The sequence below is a fragment of the Trematomus bernacchii genome, unplaced genomic scaffold (genome assembly GCF_902827165.1).
Source record: "Trematomus bernacchii unplaced genomic scaffold, fTreBer1.1, whole genome shotgun sequence".
Lineage (NCBI taxonomy): Eukaryota > Metazoa > Chordata > Actinopteri > Perciformes > Nototheniidae > Trematomus > Trematomus bernacchii.
This window is the reverse complement of record NW_022987648.1, coordinates 12,716,793-12,742,061: the sequence shown is the minus strand read 5'-3', so window position 1 is coordinate 12,742,061 and position 25,269 is coordinate 12,716,793. Positions and strand designations below refer to the sequence as shown.

At 39.1% G+C, this 25,269-nt stretch overlaps 1 protein-coding gene across 1 annotated transcript in view; it reads right to left on the bottom strand.

Annotated features, from left to right (window-relative positions):
- Window positions 1-25,269, bottom strand: part of lrp1bb (low density lipoprotein receptor-related protein 1Bb) — a 305,232-nt gene that overhangs the window by 138,091 nt on the left and 141,872 nt on the right. Inside the window, exons 8-18 of the mRNA XM_034134148.1 lie at window positions 19,275-19,497; window positions 16,926-17,118; window positions 16,627-16,770; window positions 14,830-15,066; window positions 14,106-14,286; window positions 10,168-10,387; window positions 9,033-9,222; window positions 7,391-7,513; window positions 6,947-7,087; window positions 2,153-2,278; window positions 15-128 (exon numbers count right to left, since the gene is read on the bottom strand). Of these exons, the coding sequence (XP_033990039.1) occupies window positions 15-128; window positions 2,153-2,278; window positions 6,947-7,087; window positions 7,391-7,513; window positions 9,033-9,222; window positions 10,168-10,387; window positions 14,106-14,286; window positions 14,830-15,066; window positions 16,627-16,770; window positions 16,926-17,118; window positions 19,275-19,497 (1,892 nt within the window). The remainder of the gene's footprint in view (window positions 1-14; window positions 129-2,152; window positions 2,279-6,946; window positions 7,088-7,390; window positions 7,514-9,032; window positions 9,223-10,167; window positions 10,388-14,105; window positions 14,287-14,829; window positions 15,067-16,626; window positions 16,771-16,925; window positions 17,119-19,274; window positions 19,498-25,269) is intronic.

Here is a 25,269-nt window from a genome sequence, read left to right as displayed (position 1 = left end):
CATTGGTGACTCACTGCATGATATTTCATCCGACATATCCCCGCAGTCATCCTCCCGGTCGCAGCTCCAGGCCTGAGGTATACATCGTCCGTTCTGGCAGGAGAGCTGGTCGGGCTGACAGGGCTGGGCTGGGAAAGAAGGCACATAATTCAATCACACGTGCATAAGTCAATGCAGGATGTGCACAACAACCCTAATGATCACTACATCACCATGATGTCAATGTCCGCGCGGTGCAAACTTTTTATCACTCAATCACACAGCAGCGCGAGGAAGGTGTGAAAGCAGTGGGAAATGTGCTGTGGCTGTCAGTGAGATGCTGCAAGGCCGCGATGAGCCTGAGAGGACAGCAGACACGGGATGTCTTGCTGATGTGGGATGTGCACGTCAATCTGACGATGTGGGAACATTCATCATCCTCTGGCTAATGCTCATTGATTGATTCTCTAAGGATACAAAGCTTCTGAGAGGCTACATTGAGGGTATGGTTGGTTATGTGATATACAGTAAGTGTTCCTGACGTACAGTACAGTCGCCTCTCGTGTTACAACTCTTTTGTACTGGAGAGTGCTCTAGTACAATGATATTGATTGCACTGCACAGAAGCTACTCGAGAGCGGCAAGGCATAATGGTGATAACTGCTTTCAAACGCAAAACAGCTCTGCAAAGCATCATTTTATCATAACTAGCTTATGCATGAATATATAGCCCAGATATTTCTTAAACCATAGAGAGGCGAAGTCCCTCCCCTTCCGGTGGACCTCCATGGGACCTTATTTCGGAAAAATTATGTATTGAAGTCAATGGCGAGAGAAAGATTATCTTTCGATCCCGTTTGAATTGTGCCATGAATTACACATATGATGTTTGTCAATTTAAAAGATAATTTTACAAGTCAATTTTTTTTAAATGTGTCGTAAAACTGTGAAGTAACACTTTTTTTTGGTGTGAAACGCTCAATGAACTATCTCTGGTCTCGCACACGTCACCAACACCAAGATGGCCGTCACGTTGGCACATTTCACTTCTTTCTTTCAGAATAAGGCGAAAAGTATTAAAAGAGGTGAAAATCACTACAAGTCTGGGCATGTTGAGAGCTGTACATACACACAAGGGGAGTTAATCGGTTCCGTAAGAGCCAGCATGCGGGACCGGATTTACAAGGTTTCGGTGAGTAACACGAGTGTAATGTGTAACGTTAATGACATCACTTACGCGACTCTGGGATTTGTAGTCTTTCTACAATAATTGCATATTTTTCATAGTCTTATATTTCAACAGTTTTACGACAAACTGTGACTTTTTTGACATGGAAATTATTTTTTAAGATTGACAAACATCATATGTGTAATTCGTGGCACAATTCAAACGGGATCGAAAGATAATCTTTCTCTCCCCATTGACTTCAATACATAATTTTTCCGAAATAAGGTCCCATGGGGCGGAAGTAGATGGGCGGGACTTCGCCTCTCTATACAGTCTACATGAGCTAGCATGTTATGCATTTCTAAGACATTCACAAAAGTCACACAACACATCAACTGACCCACAGTCAACTACGGAATCACAAGATGTTCCAATACAACGATTTCAGAACATTACAAATAGCTGTTCTTGGTCCAGAGAATGAAGCACTTGAATGGGCTTGTTGATGACATTTCCATGCAAAAATAAACATCAGAGGTTTAAAAAGAAGCGTAATTTACACAAAAGAAAACAGAAAAAAGGGTCTAGAAAGAAGACCAGATTTAGGAAATTCACAGTTGCCACAGTTGATCCCAGCATTACAAAATGTTTTTCCAATAACATCATTTCAGAACAATACAAAGAGCCGCTCGTGGGCAGCGTAATTGAGCAAATGCATGGGCGTGTTAAAGACTAGACTTCAGAAGTTCTGTCTTAAAGGGCTGAAACCGAAATTGGCCAATTCAATGCTTTATTGATTACCAAATAACAAACAAGCTACGTGACCTAGTTGCCATCCCTCGGCTAAACCAGGCAAAGTACTTCCAGTTAATGGTAAAAGCTCTACAAGACTACAAATATGAAAGGGGAAACTCGGGATAACTTCCTGACATGATTCTCCATGAAATGATTAAGAGTTCATACGAGAAAACCACTTCTGACAAGCATGCATGGTACTGTACATACCTGAGCATGTTGTGTTGGCCTCATCCTCGTTGTTTCCGCAGTCATTGGTTCCATCGCAGAGCCATTTTTTGGGAATGCAGCGGTTGTTGCTGCATTTGAACTGATCCACGGGGCAGGTGTGATTATCTGCAAAGGGTTCAAAGATCAGAAGTCAGTAAGTTAAATGAAATATAATTTAAAAAAGGCTAATGAAAAATGTTAGAGTTCCATGTTCAGTTGATTCACAGCTTCTTAGTGGGATTTCACTTGTTCCACAGTTGAACTAATCTTCCACTGAAAGACCATTAAGCCATGGTAGTAAATATAAAAAAGGATTGATGTTTTAAAGAGAATAATCCCCTTAAGTTTTTCCTTGGTGGTTTGTCCTTTAATAGTGAGTAATGGAGCTTTTGTAACAGTTTTTACAGTGTTCTTAAGTTCATTTGTTGGCTTCAGTGCCTTGATTTTAGTTTAATATTAAAGCCATTTTCATGTAATAACTTCCCTGGAACTACTAACAAGCTCCTTATTTTCTTTTCAATCATTTAACTTTAATTACACATTGACCGTCCAAAACCATTAAGCCTTGCAACCCATAAATCATATTAAATTAATGTGGGCAAACTCATGTGCAGTTATTGCCACACTATCTGCATGATAAATTGCCTCTGATTTCCAGACAACCTGGTGTTTGGATATGCCAGATGCTGCAAGAGCGTGCCACGCTGACACCTGAAGTCAAATGACTTCCGTTATCATCTTGTGTCTTGTCACGGGCAACATTACCTCTATGTGGATTACATTTTGATTGTGCCCCAACAATAAATAAGAAGGCACATTTCCCTGTCTAAGATGTGACTACTACATATTGATGAAATTGCCATGTATTTCATTTAATGTATCCACTTAAGGCGAGACACGGCAGGCAAAAACATCGTTTTTCCTGCACTGGTCAATTTTGAGATGTTGTGCTATTTTGATTCCATAACATGTTTTCTTTCAGGCTTTTGGAAGGAAAACGTACAAAATACACATTTAAGTGTTTATTTTACTATAGTTTGTCTATTTGCGTCTGTAGATTTCTCCTAAATTCACCAAAAGTTAGCATTCTAACGTAACATAAAGTACCGCGACCGCTGTTTGCACCATGTCATCAGGGGTATCGTTGCCAATCGTTGGAGACACGGAGCTTTCCAACGATTCGTTGGAAAGCTCCGTGTCTCCTGCACAATCTCATCGGATCCAAATATGGTCATTTCCTTTGTATCAGCAACCAATCGTGAAAGTACAAAGGGGTCTTAAACCAAGAAACGAAATCTCATTGGCTGGTGTCAATTTCTGACAACGTGATTCGTTCAGATGCGTCACGTGGTGTGCTAAAGCACTTCCTGGTTAGCTTTCCGCTAGAAACTTAAATCTGAAAATGGCAAAATAACGGCGAAAAAAACGTTCACAGAGAAGACGACAACAATTGTCACTTGCACAAAGCAAGGTTATACAAAAAACAAATGACCCCGAACATGAAATACCTTCACGGAGTGCGTCGATGCGCAAGCTATCATCCAGATAACAGGAGGGTTTAGCTAGCGTCACACTGCAATCTTTAAAGGTCGTTTTCTCAAAATGAGTTTTTTCTCCTACTCTGAGTTCGAAATGTCCACTTCAGTAGCAGTTACATACACCAAACCTTCCAGTTATATTCCTATCAATATTATGAAGGCTTTTACAGAAGGGTTTGGTCATATATAATTCATAGCCTGAATTATATAACATTTTATACCTAAAAACATGGTGAAAATTGATATTTTAGGGCTGTTGACAGTATTTTCTGATTTATGGAGTGATACAAAGAGATATCCAAAATCCCTTCTGTAAAAGCCTTAGATACTAATATGACTACAAAATGAAACAATCATTTTGATCCTGGCTTTATCCAAAGTTCAGATTTCGGTTCCTGAAATGTGTTAAAATATGCGCAAATTTCATGAGATAATGGCTCATTTGCATATTTAAACATGCTATTTGAGAAAACTTGTAATACAAAAAACAATTGCCTTATTGTAAGTAATTAACTGGATAAATTTCTAGCTGATATCTTTAAGTTAAAAACATTACCCTATTCACCTGGGGTGTCTCGCCTTAATGTGTGTTTGGTAGGGATCAGTGTTTAAATAAAACTTAGTATTGTTTTGACATAAATGTACTTTACTTGATCATATCCATTTGATGCTACTTCAGATGCTTTTTACTGTTTTACATTTCGGAGGCGAATATTGTACTTTTTACTTATTTACTCGATCATTCTTATATAAAACATGTGAAATGTTTCTCAATATGATATAGTACTATAAATAAACCACGTATTTTTCTGAAGCCCCTTTAACTGGCTTTATGTTGACAAACTGCAACATTAAAATGCTCCAACATGTATTTTTCAGGGATAAAAAACAGGGTAATATAACAACCATAAGAATATAATACTGTGAAAAAGCCATTCCTTATAATGAGTACCCTAATTTGTAACATATTGTATATCTTGATCCTAATACTTGTACTTTTACGAAGGTAACATTTTGAATTCACGTCTTTTACTTGACCATTATGTTTTCTACTTGCCAAAGTGAAGGTTCTGAGTACTTCTTACAACACTGGTAGAGACAAATACTACTTATTCAGATCACAAAATGTACTTCATGCATCGGACTGATTTAGTATTTACTTCATATTGTGGCCTTCACAGGAACCCTATGTACCCACTAAAACAAACAAAGTCAGACAATTGTTTAAAACCATGATATCCCAGAAGAGTGGATAATTAAATCTATTCAGATAATTCTGGCAGACGATTAAATGATAGTGCTTTGCTTAACCCTTGGGTGGTGTTCATATTTGTGTTACTCAGCCAGTGTTCGTGGGTCTGGTGGACCTGCTGCCTTTTTGGGCTTCAATTCAACACAATCAAACTATTTTATGTTAAAATACTTTACTTTACTTCATCTCAATTACAAGCAATATAAACAGCATATATGATTAATATTTATCCTTTTACATTTGTTAGATCACATTAATGAATTAAAGTGCTACTTGTTTTTTTGCCCGCTGACCGGCTGGTCCTGTGGCTCGTCTTTTCTTTGTAACTAGCTGATGCTCAATCTCATCCTCTTCTTCAAAGTCACTGTCAGACTCAGAATTCTCAGAAATATGATCTTCACATTCTGAAACCTCTTCCTCATCATCAAATCGTTCTCTCTCTTCCAGAATCATTTGCAAGGCCCTCTGAGCAGAGAATCTTTTGGCCATCTTGATCAGTTGTGATAAGGACCCAAACTGGCAAAGCTTTATTTATTGTGTTTTCTTTTCAAATTTGCAGCTTGGACAGAGTGTGACACAAATAAAGATTGGTTCCTGCAAGACATAATGCGGGAATGTGAGAGCAGACAGGTGTCCGTGCTTGACTTTATCAACCTTGTGCGGGAATGGCAGGGGCAGAAACACAAAAGTCACACACACACACACACACACACACACACACACACACACACACACACACACACACACACACACACACACACACACACACACTTTTGTTAGCCCCGAACACCCTGTATGTAATGTAAATGTGTGGGGGGTGGGGGGGGGGGGGGGGGGGGGGGTCATTGAAAATGTGTTCTGATATATGTTCTTCACAGAAAATGAGCCAGGGCCATTGAGTGTGAGTTTGAAAAAATAATTGATCATATCATTTTTCTTTAGCTAAATAAAGTTAAAGAGCAAAACGGCCTCGACAGGAGCAAAAGGCAGACTTCAGTGAGGAGGAGGAACACTTTTCACCCCTTGCTTCAGTGACATTTACGAACATAGAAGCTGGCATCAGTACAGATTTATCCTGTACTATTTACTATTCACTGTTTCCTGTACTATTACAATCGTGTGCAATGACCCTGGTATGTGCAATACACACTCTTTTGCATTTCACTTTTTGTTATTACTCGATGGTATTTCACATTATCATTGTTGTGTGCAACACACACTTTTTTTTACAATTTCAATACATTTATATGTTCTCTTTTATAATGCTGCTATTTTTTTTTCAGTGTAAACCTTAATAAAAGTTAGGAGAAAACAAAAAACGTAGCCTTAGTTCTCCTACAGTTTTAAGTTCATCCACTTAAAAGTCAAATGTTTAAGACCTCATATATCAGATCAACTGCTGAAGGGGCAGATCAATCTTATTGCATGCATTTGTGGTGTTTTCCTGAGTGTCGTTACTGATGTCAGACGCACATACTATTTAACAATTGTTAAATGTATACTTTTAAGTAGTACTTACCCCGCAAAACTTATTGTCTGTTTATTGTATGTTGAATTGTATGGAACAAGCTGTAATGATCTGCACTGAACACAAATTCCACCAGCCTGGCTGTGTGGTCATTAAAGATTCTAATCTAATCTAAAACAGTAAAAAGTAATACAAAATTATCATTGTAATGATCAGTACACTACTATTTTCAATATGTGGGTTTACAGTGTACTAAGGATGTGCACTTATTGTATTTGTTATATTTAAATGTGTTTGCCTCTATTAAATATGTTAATCTTCTCATTTATTTTGGTCTTGTATCTGAACTGTACTGTTGCTGTTGTAATGCTGTAAATGTCTTTGGAATGATTAAAGGATTTATTTGTATTAAAATGTTTGTTTGTTTTTACTTGCTGCATGTAGGCGTATCTCAATATGTATTGTCTGTACATACAACATGTTAGAGTGCATTTGCAGGCAGAGCCTGCAGCACAGACTCGTGTTAGCATCCTCACAGCAGCTGTGGCTCTCCTCATCACTTCCATCCAGACAGTCATCATCTCCATCACACTTCCACAGGGCCCGAATGCATCGCTGATTATGGCATTGGAACTCATCACTTCTACATCGCTGTGGCTCCAGGCCACCACTGGAGGCTTCTGGGAGAAAAAGTGAGGAAAAAATTGAAATCTTCTTCATGACATATGTGTTCTGGGGGAATTATTGGCATAGCTATGATGGCATATAAAACATGTTAATAATGTCTCATGACCCTATGTGAGGTCAGCTTATATATCTGAAAACGATCTGTGTATTTATTTGTTCATTAGCAGATTTGCATGTGAAAAGATGAGGTTATTATTTGTTGTCTGTCCCATAGGATGAAGCCAGAATTACAGTATACTGGGACAGGGTGATATTAGGCCTTTTCCTTTGTCTGATTCATGATGTCCTCCTACCTGCACAGGTGACATTGTTCTTCTCCAGAAGCTGGTTGTCAGCGCAGGCACACACTCTGCCTCCTGGGATGGCAAGGCAGAGGGTACTGCAGCCCCCATAATTCACACTGCACGCGTTGTCACCTAGAGAAATAAATCCCAAATAAGGTGTCTTGCTAATATAAAGCTCCATTATCTAAAGCCTACCTTAAGCGCCGGTGGTTTGTCTACTTTCCCTTTTGTATGGTGAACAGCAGAGGCTCAGGGGTCACTAAATCACGTCACTGTTGCAAAACTCTTTGACAGACGTGCGAGGCGTACGCCACGTGATCTATGACCACATATCAAGTGAATTATTGGGAACACGGTTGGTGCGGGACATTTGACATTTTTATCTTTCTTGAAGGAATAATTTCTCTTTTTTGGACAAAGAGCGAAAAAAATACTGTCACATAAAAAGTTAAGGGATGAGACACCTTTGTCACTTTCATTTTCCCCGGAGCCCAAAGGAAGGGCTGAGCCAATGAGATAAAACTTTTGGTTTTGTAAGAGCCAATTGCTAATACTCAGAAGACTGGACAGCCAATTAATCTATTCAGTGACTTGAAGGATGGAGACATTTCTAGTAAAATGTCTTTGAAAACTAGGCTGTGCACGCAGAAGACAAGCATTCATCGTGCTTTTCGTAAAACCTGCAAATTATTTTTGAAGTTGGTGAAGATCTTCTTTTGCATGTGTTTTGGCACATTTGTGTTTTTCTATTTGCATTGTTTTTGAAAGTGCAGCGCGTTTCTCCAGGGAGGATGAGACGTGGAAAGAGTCTAGACGTCTGGATCTCAGACCTCCAGACTCTTGCCAAGTGTATGAACTGTGTGATTTGGAGTCCTTTCAATTGAACTATTCATATCTTACACTGCACTGTTACTATTATTCATGTATTTTATTTTGTAATGTATATTTTATCATCTTTGCTTTTTCATGACCGTTTTTAAATGCCATTTTCTTAATGTCTTTCATTTTTGTAAAGCACTTTTAATTGCCTTTTGTTGAAAGGTGCTATTGGTGCTATATTAAAGAAACTTGCCTTGCCTTGCCCTCTGCAGATATTATGTTTGTAAAGCAGAATTTCCACCACACAATGGCTTGAAATCAATGAAAATTACTTTGAGAATTTAAAATCATGTCATCCAAGCAAAATTACAACAAAAGCATCAACCAGCCCTTGTTGTGAACAAGGTGTCTAAACACAGTTTTTTAGGCCGATAAAGGGATAGCAAAAAATTCTGCAGTGAAGGCAGTTCTCCACTGTCAGCCATATCCGATACCCCTATCTGTTCTTTTCAGCTTACTAGCAGCAGGAATCCATCATCATTTGTTACAGAATTGAGCTAAACACTGATTCACATATTTAACTTCATAGAGAAGAGCCCCGGATGGTTTTAAAGTCACTGTCACTGTTGATCAATGCCCTGGTTTACGCCATAACATTTGACACCATTAGGCGTACGAGTAGAAATCTCAAGTGTATCACATTAAGTGCTCTCCATTAAAGACATGTGTTTAGGTGCCTGGACCAAGAGCAGAGTGGTTCTATTTTCAGTGCAAACCCTTCTCAGCTAGTAGTGGCAATGAATGGGGAGTAAACGAGGGAAAAGCAGCCAACCTTGCTGACTCTGTGCATCATAGACACGCAAGCCAAATAGCGGTGGTCTCTCGCTCCGCAGCAGAGTCACATCGCCGGTGGTCAGCTCCAGCTGGAACACTGAGGCATTCATGTACTCCGTCCAAAAGATGAAATTACGATAATGAGAGATTCCGAACGGATGGTTCAGCTCTTTTCCATTGTACACCACCTGCAACATGGAGCAAACATGCAGTGTAATCAAAAGATTAGCGTGGCCACGGAAAGATGCCATCAGTAACAAAATAATCAATCATCTCAAAAAGGGGGCTCTCCGTGTTTGAACATGGGCTTAGAAAATATTAGAATACAGTATATGATGAATTCGGTTTAATTTCTTTGCACACATTAATTCACAAGCCGCTGTCTGCTTATAATAATGTTTGCTCGAATCCTGGCAATGATTAAATAGCATTTGCAAATAATTCATTAGCTTAATATGCCAGTAGAAACTAGAGGCGATGGGAGCATTTGGGATGAAGGGCTGTCTTGTTGCCACTTGTGGTTGGAAGAGGAGCCGCAAGCAATCATTTCACTGCTCTGCAGATTAACATTGTATCATAAATAAAATATAGGAATGGCTTTTGGACCTTGACATAATCATTTTGTTTGAAAAACTGTCAAACTCTGCTGTAATAGCACAGACATATTGGCCGAATGAAACAGGAGACCGTTGAGAACTGACAGTTAATGTTTTGTTTCTGTGGTGTGGGTGTTTTTGGACCAAGTTTCTTTCAAAATGACATTAAGTTGAACCAAACTGTTGCTCAACAACTCAAAAAAATAATATAGGTAATAGCCTACCTGTCAAAACCCAGCTGCACATTTCTTTCTAATAGAAATGTGACTGCTTTCCGTCTTTATTGACCACTTCAGGGTGTAAAACTACTTGTGTTGATGCTATAAAATTAACACTTTTAAATTGGCATGTTTATTTGGTGAGGTTTATTCACTCAGGATTTTGCATTCCACCCTCTGGCCAGCTATTAAAATCTCACAAGCATCCCAATTCCCAACCCTCAAGTCTAGCAGAATCACAGCTTAAATGCTTCCTACAAATGACTTTCTACATCATTTAACTGCTCCATGGGATCTCTACATACATACTAAAACTCACCATTCTTCCTGTCCCATTGAGATTAATCTTCTCGATGTGGTCGTAATAGGCGTCGCACCAGTACATGGTACTTGTGCTGTGGTCCAGAGTCAGGCCATTGGGCCACAGCATGTTGGAGGTGACGAAAATGCGGCGGTTGGATCCGTCCATCCAGGCTTTCTCTATCCGCCCTATGCTGTCGTTGACTTCATCTTCTTCCCAGTCCGTCCAGTACATCCAGCTACCATGCACACAGAAAACCATAATCATTGCAAGGCATTGGTTGAGGCAAAATCTATAGCCACTTTCACACCAAGTACTTTGCCGTACTTAGTTCCCACTTCCCAGCACTTAGTTCCCAGCACTTAGTTCCCCCATGGAACTAAAGAGCAGATCGCGTTCACACCGGAATAAGTCCCTGAGGGAAGATTACGCAAATGAAGCCGCTGATGTCACTCATTCTTCTTCTGCTTTGAGTTTACTGGCAGGCCGCAAACAACTTCAGGGAGTATACTCAAGCCCCCAGGAAGTGCGCCGGACTCTGTGCCCAATATTTGTTTTGTCCAAATGGCGGTACTGCAACTTCCGTATCAGTCCGTGACGTCACCCGGCCCAAAACAACTTTTTCCCATTGACTAACATGGGGAAAGAGACGTCTGTAAATCAGCGGATAATCTTTTTTAAACTAAATAAACTACCCAGTATGAACTATTTTATAGCCCTAAATGCACTAAGAGCCGATTTTTTTTTCTCTCTCCATTCATTCTAGTGAACCGAGAGTGGGAGCTCGGGGGGCGGGGCTTAAGGGGCAACTCAAATGCGCATGCTCTAGCCAGGCATGACGGGTAATCTGTGACGTTTCGTTCTCTCAAAAGTTGGGCCATTTTGCCTTCATGCGCCAATAAGCAGCTCTCATAGGAAAGAACGAGACCCCGCCTCCCACGCTGTATCCAGTTCTTATTATACATCCATGCTCTCTAGCAGGGACTGAAAAAGGGGGAAAAGTTCTCTTTTTGGTGTGAACGCAAAACTATCGGAACTAAAAGGGAAAAGTACGGGGAAAAGTACTCCAGTGTGAAAGCGCCTTATAAGTCATCACGGGATTCAAACTAACACTGATCACATTCCAAATTCAATCTCAGGCACTTCATTTCAGCTGTCTCCTCATTCATCCCCGCCCTTACTATCGTGACACAACGATGTTGGATGGTTGATCTCCTTCCTCAGCGTTCCCCTGCTTTGATTTATTATCAATCCATACACATATGACAGCATTTGTCAAATTGATGTATTCCGTTTCACAGTGAAATGTGTTGTGTGTTCTGTACACCCATGGGAAGGTGTGACTTAGCTCCCCTGTGAATCGTACGCGAGCTGCTCGGTTCACAGCGTTCATTCATTCATTCGGGAAGAATTAGAGAGACCGGAACCTGTACTGCCAAATTCAACCGCTTAGGCATTTGATCAGAAAACATTGTGACAAGAGCGTTCTTGACTGAGATCGAAATTAATGGAATACAGATGTCCCACAAAACCAAATAACCAAACATCCCCAAAAGTCAGAAACAGAGTGCATCGTAGCCTGAGAAATTATTCAGGCTTATCAAGCTGAAGTGTAGCTTGACTGCACATCGAGGGAAAGTTGGAAGTCTCCTATTCCCATAAAACAAAACAAATGAAGTTTTCAGTATATCTTGTGTATGCCGAGACTGCAACTCTCAATGGGCCTGTGGTATTTGAAACGTGATTGGGTCAACGATTTGACGTGATCTGTTCTCTAGTAACTATGCCCAGGGGATTTGCTCCGTTTGAGTGATGCTGACTGAGCCATGTGGCCCCCTGTTCTCATCAATGATAGAGGGCTGGCTAAGGGAAGATGAAACAGAATGGGATATGGAGGTGAATGAAGACTTCAAGTCATCTTTACGACCTTGTGAATTATTCATCAATACCACGCACGCACGCACGCACGCACGCACGCACGCACGCACGCAGTGTAATCAAATAAGTGACAACACAAACACACATTCATCAAGGCATAAAGAGTTGACCAAAACCGATTAAACCACTATTAAATTTGTATCAATTAACTCAAAAATTAATGTTATTTGTATGAGCATTCCTTATATGAACACAAGTCTGTTTTAGCTCCATAATATAGCGAAGATAGAGAGGTATGACTCTGTTAAGTTGACAACGGTAGTCCTTATCATGTCAACACAGACTAGACGCGGCCGACAGAGCAGAAAATAAGGTAGCAAGGATGCAGAGGTGCATCAATGTTACCTGAAGAGACCCTTCCAGCAGAGCAGATAGACATCAAAGGACTCTCGGGTTCGGGCTGAATGCTCCCTCAGAGGCCCAAAACTAGCTTTTCTAATCATGTGTGCTGTCAGCGGGAGGGTCGGAGTAGAAGTTATTAATCCATGTATAAAAAAAAGTGACGTGATATGTCCACCCCTTGACACTGCTGCCTCAGTAAATCTATCAGGAATGAACATTCTGACACGGGGCGAAACATGCTATTTCCTCATTAGTCTCACAAGTTTATGGCTGTATTCTCACCACAGTTGTAACAATTGATTCTTTTTTTCCCTTCACACGAATGCACATAGATTTTATGTTTGAAAATCAGTGTGTTCCTTTTCCTTCGATTTACAGTCTGGACCACTGTGACAAGTATTTCGCATGCTTAAATCTGGGTGATTGTAAGAGGAGAAAACCAGGCACAACAATAGAAAAAAAAGCAAATTGTAGACTTGATTGCTTCTTGTTAAGTAAGTATTGAAACATGTTAGAGTAAAAAGGGAAATGGCAAAATTCAAAATCAAGTATTATTAAGTTTTGGGCTTTGGTTTGGTGTATTTACCTACAGCACTGAAACAGCTGTGTATGGCAAAATGATAGGAGCAACCCTCTTGAGGCTTGAAGACTAATCTCTGACTGCTATGGATGTGGTGTGTGTTAATACGATTTAAGCCTTAAAATGTTAATCCTTAAGATCCTTAAGACGCTCAATGAATTTGAGCTTTGCAGCATCTCCTCTATATGTTAAATACCATCTCTGCTGGTGGAGTCCTCCATAACAATTGTACAGATGATGTGCGAGAAGACATAGAGACAGAGCTATGAAATAGGTTAATTGTGGCTAAATAACTGGTAGCTGTGTGTAAGGTGTATTTGCAGCAAGATTAGCCACTATTCTATTTAAAATAAAATAAAATGTTGTCTCAGTCTAACCATGCTGATTTACTTTTTCATGTTTTATGTTGAGATATGCATGAGGTGATAATCAGTCCTAGCAGATTTATGCTAAAACCAATGATTTTCATGATTCACTTTTGAAGCAGAGATGTTTACATCTACATAAGGCTAAGTGGTCTTATCTCGAACCATACTGTAATTAATACATTTACAACAAGGCAAGAAGGAGCTCAAAACTGATTATTGTATGCCACTTCAGATCCAATGAGATATTTGGAAATGACTCATTCAATGGCACACTACAGAAATACTCTGCCTTCAAAAAACGTTTCTCCTACTTAATGGTTATGAAACTACTTTGGTTGTGCTTGAAATCTGGCTTAAAACATCTTTCGGATTTTATACTTTTGGTTGTTAAGAACATTTACTAAATAAAATATGTGATTTGCCAAGGCATATATTTCACAGCAATCTAAGGGTTTGCATGTAATCTCGGAGTTGTTGAGAAAGGTTTGGCTAGTAAAGAAGTGGAAGTAGAAGTTGATCTTGTACATTCCACAGTTGTCAATTCGATCAAACCTTCGCAAGTGTATTATGATTTAAAAAATTGAAATAGTCGATTTTGCAAACCCCTACACACTACACAGTTTAGTACCAATACAACCACATTTTCCAAAATTCGCTGAATCCATTCCAGACCAGACAAAACGAATGATTAGAAATAGTTGCTGGTATAGCCACCAATTTCTTCTGACCTGTTTAGAGGGTCCACCACGATGGCCCGGGGGTGTGACATATTCCCTTCCAACAGAGTCTTCCTGGTCTGTGAGGCTCTCTCCAGTCTGGCAACGCTGATTGTCTTTCTGTAGCCATCGTTGGTCCAATACAAGTTATTCCCAATCCAGTCCACCGAGATCCCTTCAACATTGTCCAGTTCTACAACAGAATCACCAAATACGTGTTCTAAGGTTGGATCAAATAAAACGTGTGCAGTATGGCTTTCATTGGTTTCACAAACAGAAATATCTGTGTTTAATGAATGTAAAATATGTTAGAGCAACTAACAGAAATTACTACGATTGCAAGGAATGAATATGATCAGTTTTCAAGTATGTGGTATCCTGAAGGGTTGTATATTTACTCACTTGAAATGTTTGGTACATTTTTAATTAACATTTAGTGGCATTAAATATATCTCTAATATTGAAAGAGAAAGATGCTGTTTGTATAAATTATGAATCATTGATAACTGTCTGTCTACAGAGCAGTCTTTTGCCGGTTTAGTAAAGCAGATTCAATAACATTTTAAACAAATGAGCACAACATTTAGAATATAATGAGTGTGTTTAAGTAGATTAGGGTGTTAGAAATGTCCCTAACCGTTCTTCAAGTTGGTCAGGACTGACCGATATAAAGTATTGAAGTCAGTGTACTGTATTCTAGGGAAATGCTGCAGTAAATAAAACAAATTACACTTACCATCTTTGAGTATCGTCTCTCTGCTGTTTCCATCAATTTGTTGCCGCCCAATAAGGAAACTGGTGGTGTCAGCAAAGTAGATGTGTCCCGATTCTGCATAGTAGTCGATGGCCCGAGGGTTGACCAGGTCCTCGATTGGAACAATGTGCTCATCGCTGGACTTGATATTCATATCCAGGCCTCGGATCACCCCTGGACGCCCCTTACCGTAGAACAGGAAGAGATCGTTTTTGGGCTCTAAGAAGCAAGAAAGGACGGAACTTTTTTTACTGTTATTGTCATTAATTGGTGTAATTTATCAATGCTGATTCAAGCATTAAACCCTCTTACTGGCCACATTGTTTTATATGAGAGCCAGAGCCAAGGCCATCCATTCACCTTAATGGAGCCAGTAATCAGTGCCAATAAATTCACTCTACCCCTTCAATCATGCTCCCGCTACAAAGCTGCCTTGACAGTGGGAGAAGGAAAATGCCTGAGCAAACAGACAATGGCAATACTTACCTTGGCTGTGAACACTGCTTCTGAACAAAAATACCATGGTGTCTATGTAGAAAGGCAAACAGAGAGACCTAGAAAGCTGAGGCAGCTCCTCGGCGGGCCGCCAGCTGCACAGGGGGCTGTATGTTCTCGAACCCTTTGGGATCCTCGGGAAAAGGCAAGAGGAGAATAAAGGAGGGCTTCCTCTCCTCGCTCTCAGCCCCTACCCAAGAGACTGGGATGCTGTGGGTGAGGACCACACATGCCTCGCTTCAATTTATCATTTTGTGAGGGAGAGACCAACTACCCAGGAGAAAATTAAGGATTGCGAGAGACCCAGATATCAAACCCCATGGTGACAGCTGTAAGAAGAAGCACTACCATTTAGCGCCGAATCTCATTATACTTATGGAGACGGAAAGCGCGGGCAAGACAGAGATAGCTGGTGTCATCAGAACATCTATGAGGGGGGAATAAATCAAATGTGTCATGGCTAGTCTCTCGATGCATCGTTACCCCGATCGAACACTGGTGGGCCCCTCTGATTGTGTCATCAATTTGATCTTCTGCTTTTATTGTCAACTGCACAATGTCCAGCAATTGATCAGAGCAGCCAACAAATGCAGATAAACTTAAATCCTCATTATGGCGATAATCAATCAGGCCGGCGACAGGTCGATAGCGGAACGTCTCTTTCAAATGGGTCTGTGTCCACTAGTGCTCATCTCTATCAATGTCAGTCTACAAAGCTGACGCATGTGTGGCACTCTGCTAGCTTTAGCATGACGCATGACCTTTACCGGCTAATGCTAATATCAAAGGGAGCACTGATGCAAAACGTCCTTTTGAGGCACTAGTCAGGATTAGTGTTCTTAGAGGAAGCACTACCAGTTATATGACTGTTTACAAGAACATGTACTTGAATACACAAAGTTGCACACATTTTCAAATAAGGGCTGTCATTGTAACACATTAATCATAACATTTAAAAAAAAAAGATATATGCAATTGAATGATATTACCAAGCTTGACCCCAACTTCCTCCCCTACATTCAGCCCGTATCTTTACCATGAACTGCATGGTAGTGAAAAGGCAAATACAACTGTTACATGATTTATCTTACCATTTGGTCATGCATTTATTTTATATTAATTATAAACACCACATGTGTTTTTGTTACAAAAAAATACAAGTACATACTAGTATTTTAAACCTGTGATTAATCATAATGAATTCAATTAGTCACAGATGATTATGGCGATTATCGCAATCGATTGACAGCACTAAATTAAATCTGAGGAAAAATATGTACTGACTTTTACAGGACTGTCCGTCTGAGTCCAGACTGTATCCTGTACGGCAGCGGCAGGATCTGGACTTGTAGCTGCCACTCAGAAGGCAGATATGGGAACATCCACCCGGCTTTCCATACAAAACGATTTCACATGCGTGACTCCTGACTGTGGACATAATCAGAAAGGACAGATTCATCATTATAAGTCAATGAAGCATCTTCCCTCTGTACTACCCAGACGCCTGCTTGTGAGTCACAACATGGGGAGGACTGTGACACAAACATTCGCATGTGAACCCATCTATCAAAAATGTCCTGTACCTTTTGGTTGAGTGAGTTTGTGGTAAACACGGAGCCCCCTGGTATTCCCCAGGCTGGCCATTGTCCTGCTCTCCGCTGTCATGTTGAACCTGTGGATCTGTAGCAGCTCCACGCTGGAACTCCCTTTGGAGGAGTCAGAGTGGGTAGCATATAGATAGTCCTCAAACACGGCTAATGAATAAATATAAGTCACCTGGAAAACAAGAAGACTCATGTTTAGAACATTAACTTCATCCCTGAGGACAAAAATAGGTAAAACCAGCTGAGAAAACAATACAAATGTGTAATAATATTTTAATTAATCATGCAACAGTCATGACGGCGATAGGAGAGCGTGGTAAAGTACATGTCTGTACATTTGGCATGCCAGACGGGATCACAAAATGGACTCCACAGGGAGGCCTATGGCCCTGACACACAGCCTCCACGCTACATTTAGCAGGCTGACACCCACACAAAGCGACATGGCTGGATGAGCCGTATTCACAGGAAGTACACCTCAGCTCACACCTTAACTTCAGGGGCACTGAGGAACATGCAGGAGAATAATTAAATAAATACAAATCTACTCAACCATCTCTCTCTATGAATTTGGCCTCACCACTCTACTGTACCTTAAAAAACAATCTCACACACAAGACTGTGTGATTATTGCACATGAATCTTTGTCTACAGCATGTGTAATGCATGCTTTTTGCTGCTTGCTGGATTGAATGTGAGGATAGCATCAAGCAAACAGGATAGACATCAAAGGAATAAAGTAAAAGTAGGACTGTAATTAACACATTAGAAATTCAATGAAATCATATTTTCGTATCTTTATCTTTCATTGCCATATTGCTTTTCTATAGAATAACAGCAGCATGTAGCCATCGTAAAATATTGAAAGCCTGTCTGAGCAGGATTCAACAGTAACAGGCATCCAATATGAGGGGTGGGCCAAATTCAATATGATCAGATTTTGTCTTTAAATTGACAACGAAATGAAATGAATCAAATATTTAGATATCATGATACATCATTCCGTAGAAATTGAGAACAACAAGCACATACTAACTTAAGTATGTAAAATCTGATGTGAAATATTTTAAAATAATAGAATTTCAACATGATGGTTTTGTTAACATACTCTACCACTTAATGTGATTAAAAACTGGACTACAGTTCAACAAAACCATTGCCTTTACCTCAATGCTCTGTATTTGTTGGAATGCCTGTAAATGTAGTCAATATGTAGCTGGAAATATTTGTCTCTATAATTGTACTTATTATTATAATTGTAGTTATTAATTGAATTACAAAAAAACTATAATTTTCATCTGTGGAATATTTGTTCATACAGAAGTTTACAAAAATAAGCCTTTGCATAGGATTTGTTCATATGGACTAATTAATTCATATCTAACTTAATTGAATCACCAGAAAACATACTATTTTGAGATAAAAATTGAATTAATATATGAAAGGACCTTTTTCGTGATTTCAGAAGTACAATACAGTATCTATATAAAATGACTGTGAGGGAATAAAGACACATTTTGATTTTCTGAGCAACCTTTTCTGAGTGCACCTCTCATGTACAGTATGATCCGCTTCAAATATGAAATCCTGGGACATTTTGAACTGAAAGTACTTGAAATTAGCTTGATTTGAAAAATGACACAAAATTGCGTAGTAATCTAGTGAGTTCATCTCTGAGGAAATGTGTTGCCTCTGAACACTGATAATACTGGCTATGATAAAAGAAAAAAAAAGTCTATGGAAAAGATATAGGAAGAAGCTGCATGGCATTTGTCATTGAAGATGCATGATCCTCTCTCTAACGAGGCCACAAGCTAGAGAAGGAGGCAATATTATGCAAAGAACACCTGTATACAAAATAAGGTGTTTGAAACGTACGTTTCCTCCTCATAAAGGGTGAGTATCTAGTCCAAGTTGCTTGAAAGGCGTTTTAATGAATAGTCATAAACTCTGATGAAAGGCTTCAAGCAGGTACTTTGGGGAACGAGGCTATTGATATGCTCATTTGGAAGACAGCCACACATGTGCCTCGATTCCTTCAATTAAATTAGCCATCTATATTCCCCATTCAATAGACCCTTTTTATAAAAATGACTAGTGAATTAAAACAACAACCAGTGAATGTACCACCTGTCTTGCACTGATAAAGCACGGTGCCCTAAAAAGCCCCTCTCATGTTACAATTTGAAGTCTCCTAAATGAGACACTAGCGATAGGAGAAGCCAATTGTCTGTTCGGATTCCCAATGACGTTAGTCCACAATGACTCTGTATGATGTGGAGCCCATTAAAGGCATAAAGCAGCGTTACAGTGAAATGTGACACTCACTTGGCTCCCATGAATAATGGTGTGCCTGTTCCTGCCGTTGTAATCCATCACATCGATGTAATCCAGGTAGGCATCTGCCCAGTAAACCAGCTTCTTCACAACATCCAATGCCACAGCTGTGGGCTGCTCAATTTTATAATCCACCAGCCGGGTCCGGTTGGTGCCGTCCATGTTGCAGCGCTCCACCTTGGCCACGTTCCCATAGTCCGTGAAGAAGAGCATTCTACAGAGGGTGGAAGAGTTTCAATGATTATATGGTGTTAGGGATGATGCAAATTTGTAGAGCGAGCAGTGTCATTATTGTCTCCAGATCTTCTTAGACCTTTTACATACAATCAAAAAATCATTGGAAAATACTTTTCCTTGAAGTACACACATTTTTTCTGGCTTGTTTATTATGACGGCACATTTGCCTCAAGCCATTTGATAAAAACAGAATGACCCTTTGAACACATAGAGCCATTTATGTTTTTCACATACCCCTCCGCTGTACAGTGACTGTACAATCGTAGTTTTGCAACTGCACAAAGGGACGGCAGATTTGTGCAGCTTTTAATCTGTTCTTATGTTGAAGCAGAGTCTATGGCGCTGTAGCACGACATATACTTAACATTTAAATAAAGTTAAGGGGTGAGGTGTATTATGAAGCATTTAAAAAAATGAAAACACAACAGCATAGTGTGAGGAATTAATTTAACGGTATGTTTATCTGATCCAACCTTAGCGGCTAATATTACAAGACCTAGCTAACAAACTTAGCCTTCTGATCCAACCTCAGCAGCTGACATTAGCACACCTGGCTAACAAGCTTGCTGGTCCAAACCTAGCGGCTAACATTAGCATACCTGGCTAAGCTTCCCTACAGTTGTAATCTAGTGTTACTTCTGAGGCCAAGATATAGCATATCAACAGCTAATTAAAATGTGTATGTGATTAAAAACTATTCCAGTTGAGCGTGTGGTTTTGGAGCTGGCCTTAAGTGGAAACATAGAGTGAGTTTTTTTGTTTGCCAAAATTATTGGTAAGTCACCATTTACAAAGCTTTTCCTTTTGGAATGTTCAAACGGAAACATACAGTAACAATCTACATGGTTAATCAACTGTTTGTTTTTTAACCGGGGACCTGTTAGCCTCAGTGTTTTGGTATGATATAATTTAGTCATCAAATGCATATTTAAGAGCACATTTACATGATCCTGGTTTTAAAAATGTCAGATGGGAAATTGACATTTTATAAATGGAAATTAAGGGCTTTCTTTTGTCCACCGCTCTCCGCAATCAAAGCCCCATTGATTAAAGAATGTGCAATAATTTCAAGTGGTAAATCTGCGAACCTTATATTTGCTAATTGATTATATGGTGTGACAAAGACATTTAAAAGCATGGCTTCACTGAGAAGAAGTGGCTTTTATAATGGTAGATTTTCTTAAAAATGAAACTATTCTTGACAAAAGGTTTTACATTTTGGCATACACTTTATATTATGTCATCTACTATAAGGGACCCTATATTGAAAACAATTAAGGAAAATATGATTAGGCATGAATAAAGGTGATAGGTAGGATGGTTAAAGTCCATGTAATATTTTAAACATTAAAAGTATTATCTTGAAGTCTGATCTAGCAAAACAGGGGGCAATATGAAACATTTTTTTACTTTTTTTCCAACTCACCAGTTGTTGGTATTAAACCATTTGCTATGTCCCAATCATCCAGTCCCAAATGTTCCAAGCCAATCTCAAAAGAAAATGAGAGTAGCTATAAAACAGCAGCATAAAACTCCTGCCTGCACATCTCTCTCTCAATTGCGGCTATACACCTGCTGTGGGCCTGCTACAAATGTGAAAATAATGGCTTCTCAGACACCCAGCAACTTTTTTATTTACACGTACGCTCTTATGGGTGAAGCATTTATGTGGCTTTAGCATCTTTACATTTTTTCTGATTATGTGATAGTGTTACTCGAAAAAGGCCCTTGTTCTAACGATCTCAAGACATTATGGCAGCCTACTGTATGTTGCTTTCAGCACATTCATTATCAGTGCCAACTGCATGCTACCTTACAAGCACAACATCAAATTATCTTGAATGAGAATCATAGAAATGCTTAAAATGGCTGAAAGAATGGTTAAAATGTTGGAGTGAGGTGATGACCCCAAACAGAAAAGCTAAACATGATAATATGTTTACATTCATTCTGTTGAAAAAACGCCACAACATTATTCAGTTTCTTTTCGATGGGAACAACGGTTTGTGCTGAAAAGTAGTGTTGGATAATTGCTTCAACCAAGCACAAGTTTCGGATTTTAAATACATGCTCCAGGTGGTGCTATGTCACATTTGTTTAAACTCAATCTGCAAAGTACAGTAACTTAAAACAGCTACAGGAGTGCTAAAACAAATCAATCATTTCCCTCTTAAATGTGGTATAATAAAAATAGCACAAAATAAGAAAACACAGTATCTCAAACTTAAGTAAATTCATAAACAGTGCTTAAGGTAATGCACTTGCTTTTTCCCCACAGCTGTTACCAAATTAGACACAACAATGTGAAGATTTTCTATGGAGTCTTAGTTTTCCTGAGTGTTTTTTAAAGCTTGCAGGTACTTTAATACAACAGTAAAAGCCAATGTGTGATTGTCCCAAACAAATTATAATTGCATTATGTGTTTAAATGTCCAAAAATAATAATGTTAACAAATAAATCAGAAGGGCCTCTAAGGACTCTTGTCTGTCAGGAGCAAATGTGTAAATGTGCTGTTTTATAGCACCATATTACATAATGAGGTTGAATTCAATAGTTGTTTGTGTCACAAAATGTGTCACTTTGAAACCATTTGCTATCGTTATTAAAAGTTGATATCTGACAATCTTTTCCAAATCTTAACCAAGTTTTCTAATTTTAACAAAGTAGTTCCAGATTGTGAGGGCACTGACTATCAATGCAACAATTCAAAAGAGAAGAACATGAGTCATGTTTTGAAGCAATGACGCACAAAATGTTATGTAATTAATTAAAAAGTATGCATTCATAGTCTGTCAAGTTGTATACTCTATAGTACAACTCACTGTTGCTTTTATAATAAATATAATAAAAATAGGCAAGGCACTATGTAAAAAGAGTTGAGAATAAATGTTGAATTAAAACATGATAAAAAAAAAAGAATGTCTGAAAATTGCCAGTTAAGGCTGCTTCTCTGGGTGCATAGCAGCTCTGTAACCTGGAGGCAAAGGCAATAAAAGCAGCATTTTGCATTTGATTGTTGTAATTTGAGGACATTTAGAAGGCATCCTGCAGAGGACCTCGGGGTGTTGAGTAGACATAAAGTGATAGACAATGTGTGATGCGCTGAGGAGCCAAACCATTTACTACCTCAAAAGAACGCGTGGAGGGACGAAAATCAATTCTGAAAGACACAGGGAGCCAGCGGAATGTAAGAAAAACACTGCGCGGCCATGGGAAACAGGTGCTACGTGTAGTGTAATTTGTTTCTGACAATAGGGACTGAATCACATCAGATAAATAACTGAAATGTCTTTTAACTCATGGTCACTTTAAGTATTGAAAAGTGCTCAGGTCTGCAGGTACAGTAATTAACATGGAAGACTTGCCACGCTGTCTTGCTGCGGTTGTGAAGACGGAGCTCCAACAACCGCCAATGATAACGAGCTTCACCGCAACGGGAAGCCGACTTAATCTGCACGAGTCAAGCCAGGGGGAGAGATGGGCTGCCCTTTGAACCCCGAGACCAGGCTGTGCTAAAAAACTGTCAGAGTCAGCAAGAAACCCAGCTCCCCGAACAGGTGCACCTTCACATAGCATACAAATGATAGCTTTCTGGGATCAGGATGGTGCTGATACTGTACTTGTGCATTCCGGAGTTATAACATATATATATATATATATATATATATATATATATATATATATAATGACATTTCTGTTAAAAAAAAGCGCGTGAGACCAGTGAAAAACAGTATTGGCCTTACAATTAAATGGAATAGACTCTTACAACTGGCAATGAAGGGCACACACTCAAAGTTGTTATTCTTGTTGACTATTTCATACAGCAGCGGCAGGAAATACATTCCTTCAGCTGCTTTGTTCAATGTTGTCGTTTTGACCTTACTGTGTAACTTAACAAGAAAACAACTATGATAGAAGTCAAGGACTCTGACATTGTGAACAATTATTGGTATCTGCTATTTGTACATTTGAACACAAATAGAGATGCAACCAGAGTATGGCAAAAACATTTTCTCTTAAAAGAAATGTAACAGTTTTCTTTACTTTGATGTTCTTATTTACAATAGAGTTTTCAAATATAATTCTGCAAACATTCTAAATAATAATTTAACATTTTGTTTACAATGGCAGTGGTTTGGAGGATGTATATTGTATGTTTTATGCAATTGTACAGTCTAAGATGCACAATACATTTCATGTATAATACAACAAATGTGATCACCTAAACTAACTGTCTTCCACCCAAGGTGTTTGTACAAGCAGCATACAGTATAAGGAGCCTTATTCCTGTTTGTATCAATCAGGCATAGTGACATTGTATAAAGAGCGACAAGTCTGCATAGGGCGACAGGACAAACACAGAACTTTCACCAAAAGTTAAGTTATTAAATGTAATGATATGTGCTTAGGTCATGTTATGCACTGACGTCCCATAAAGGTCAGCAATATCACAGAATAACTTATTTTAATAAAAACTATAATCTCTGTTAAGCAATCATTTGTTTTGTCTTTACCTAACCAAGTAGTTTTGTTGAGTAAATCGCCTGTTTCACAATGTTAACCACATTTTTGAATTTGTGACTGTTAAAGGGGCCCCATTATGCTCATTTCTAAGTTTATATTGACATGTTTATATACTATATGGTTAAAAAAAAGTATGGTTTTCTCTCATACTGCCTGTTTCAGAGAGCCAATTCAGCTCTGATTGGTGTTACATAGTTGTCACAATGTTATGGAAGTAAACAATCAATGCATTTCAGGCAGGGGGGGGGGGGGGAGTGTGTGGAAGATTTGGGATTTTAGCCTTTGAAGACCATTTACATCCACATAAACCTATATATTACACTACATGAAAGGGATAACCTTTTTCTATTACGCCAGGAGGTTGACATTTTTGGGTTTTAGTGAAAACAACCATTAAAACGGATTGCTGTACAAATCGGGGAAACCTACATGTATGGTCACAAAAGGAAAATGGTAATAACCATGCTGATACATTCATGTTTAAACTGGAACCATTTTGAGGGCAAAATTATAGCTGGTCTAATACTCTTATGATTTTCTATGAGGGAATACCAAAAAACGAAAGAAAAAAAAATTGACAACGTTACACAGAACATAATTCAGACAGTTATTATGTTTTACCCAAAACACACTGTCGAAACAAATGGGTTCTAGTATTTAAAACAACATGTCCAGGGGATAGGGTTGACTCAGAGGCATTGTGCAGAATCTTGATTCTTGCACACATGAGTGAAACCTTCATATTTCATTTTTAAATCATCCAGGCCTCAGTAATCTTTTTGAAAAAACAGATTACAATCTTTCCAGTCCCTGATGCACACGGTACATGGTGTACCCCTTTAAAATAGGACTCACAGGTAGCTTGAATGTTAGCTAATGAATGCACCATACCATCAATCAAAGTCTCCTCCACAAAAGCTTTTTAAAAGGAAAGAAGAAAGGGTTATCCATCAAAAGGCTTTCCCGTGGCAAAGTACAAATGCCTCATCTGATAATAAGAAAGGCAGGGAGAGAATCAAACAAGAATGAAAATGGAGTGCCAAACCGGGGCATATTCTATAAACACTGTTCCTCGCACTTTTCTGCTCTCTCACACCTCCCTGATTCCTTTTGTTTTCACTCCATTGCTCCAGGCTGACAGACCTATCTCAGACTCGCTTTTTTTCAGAACCAACCATACCAATATCTCCCCAATTAGAGAGCTAGGAAAACTTCTGTGTCTTA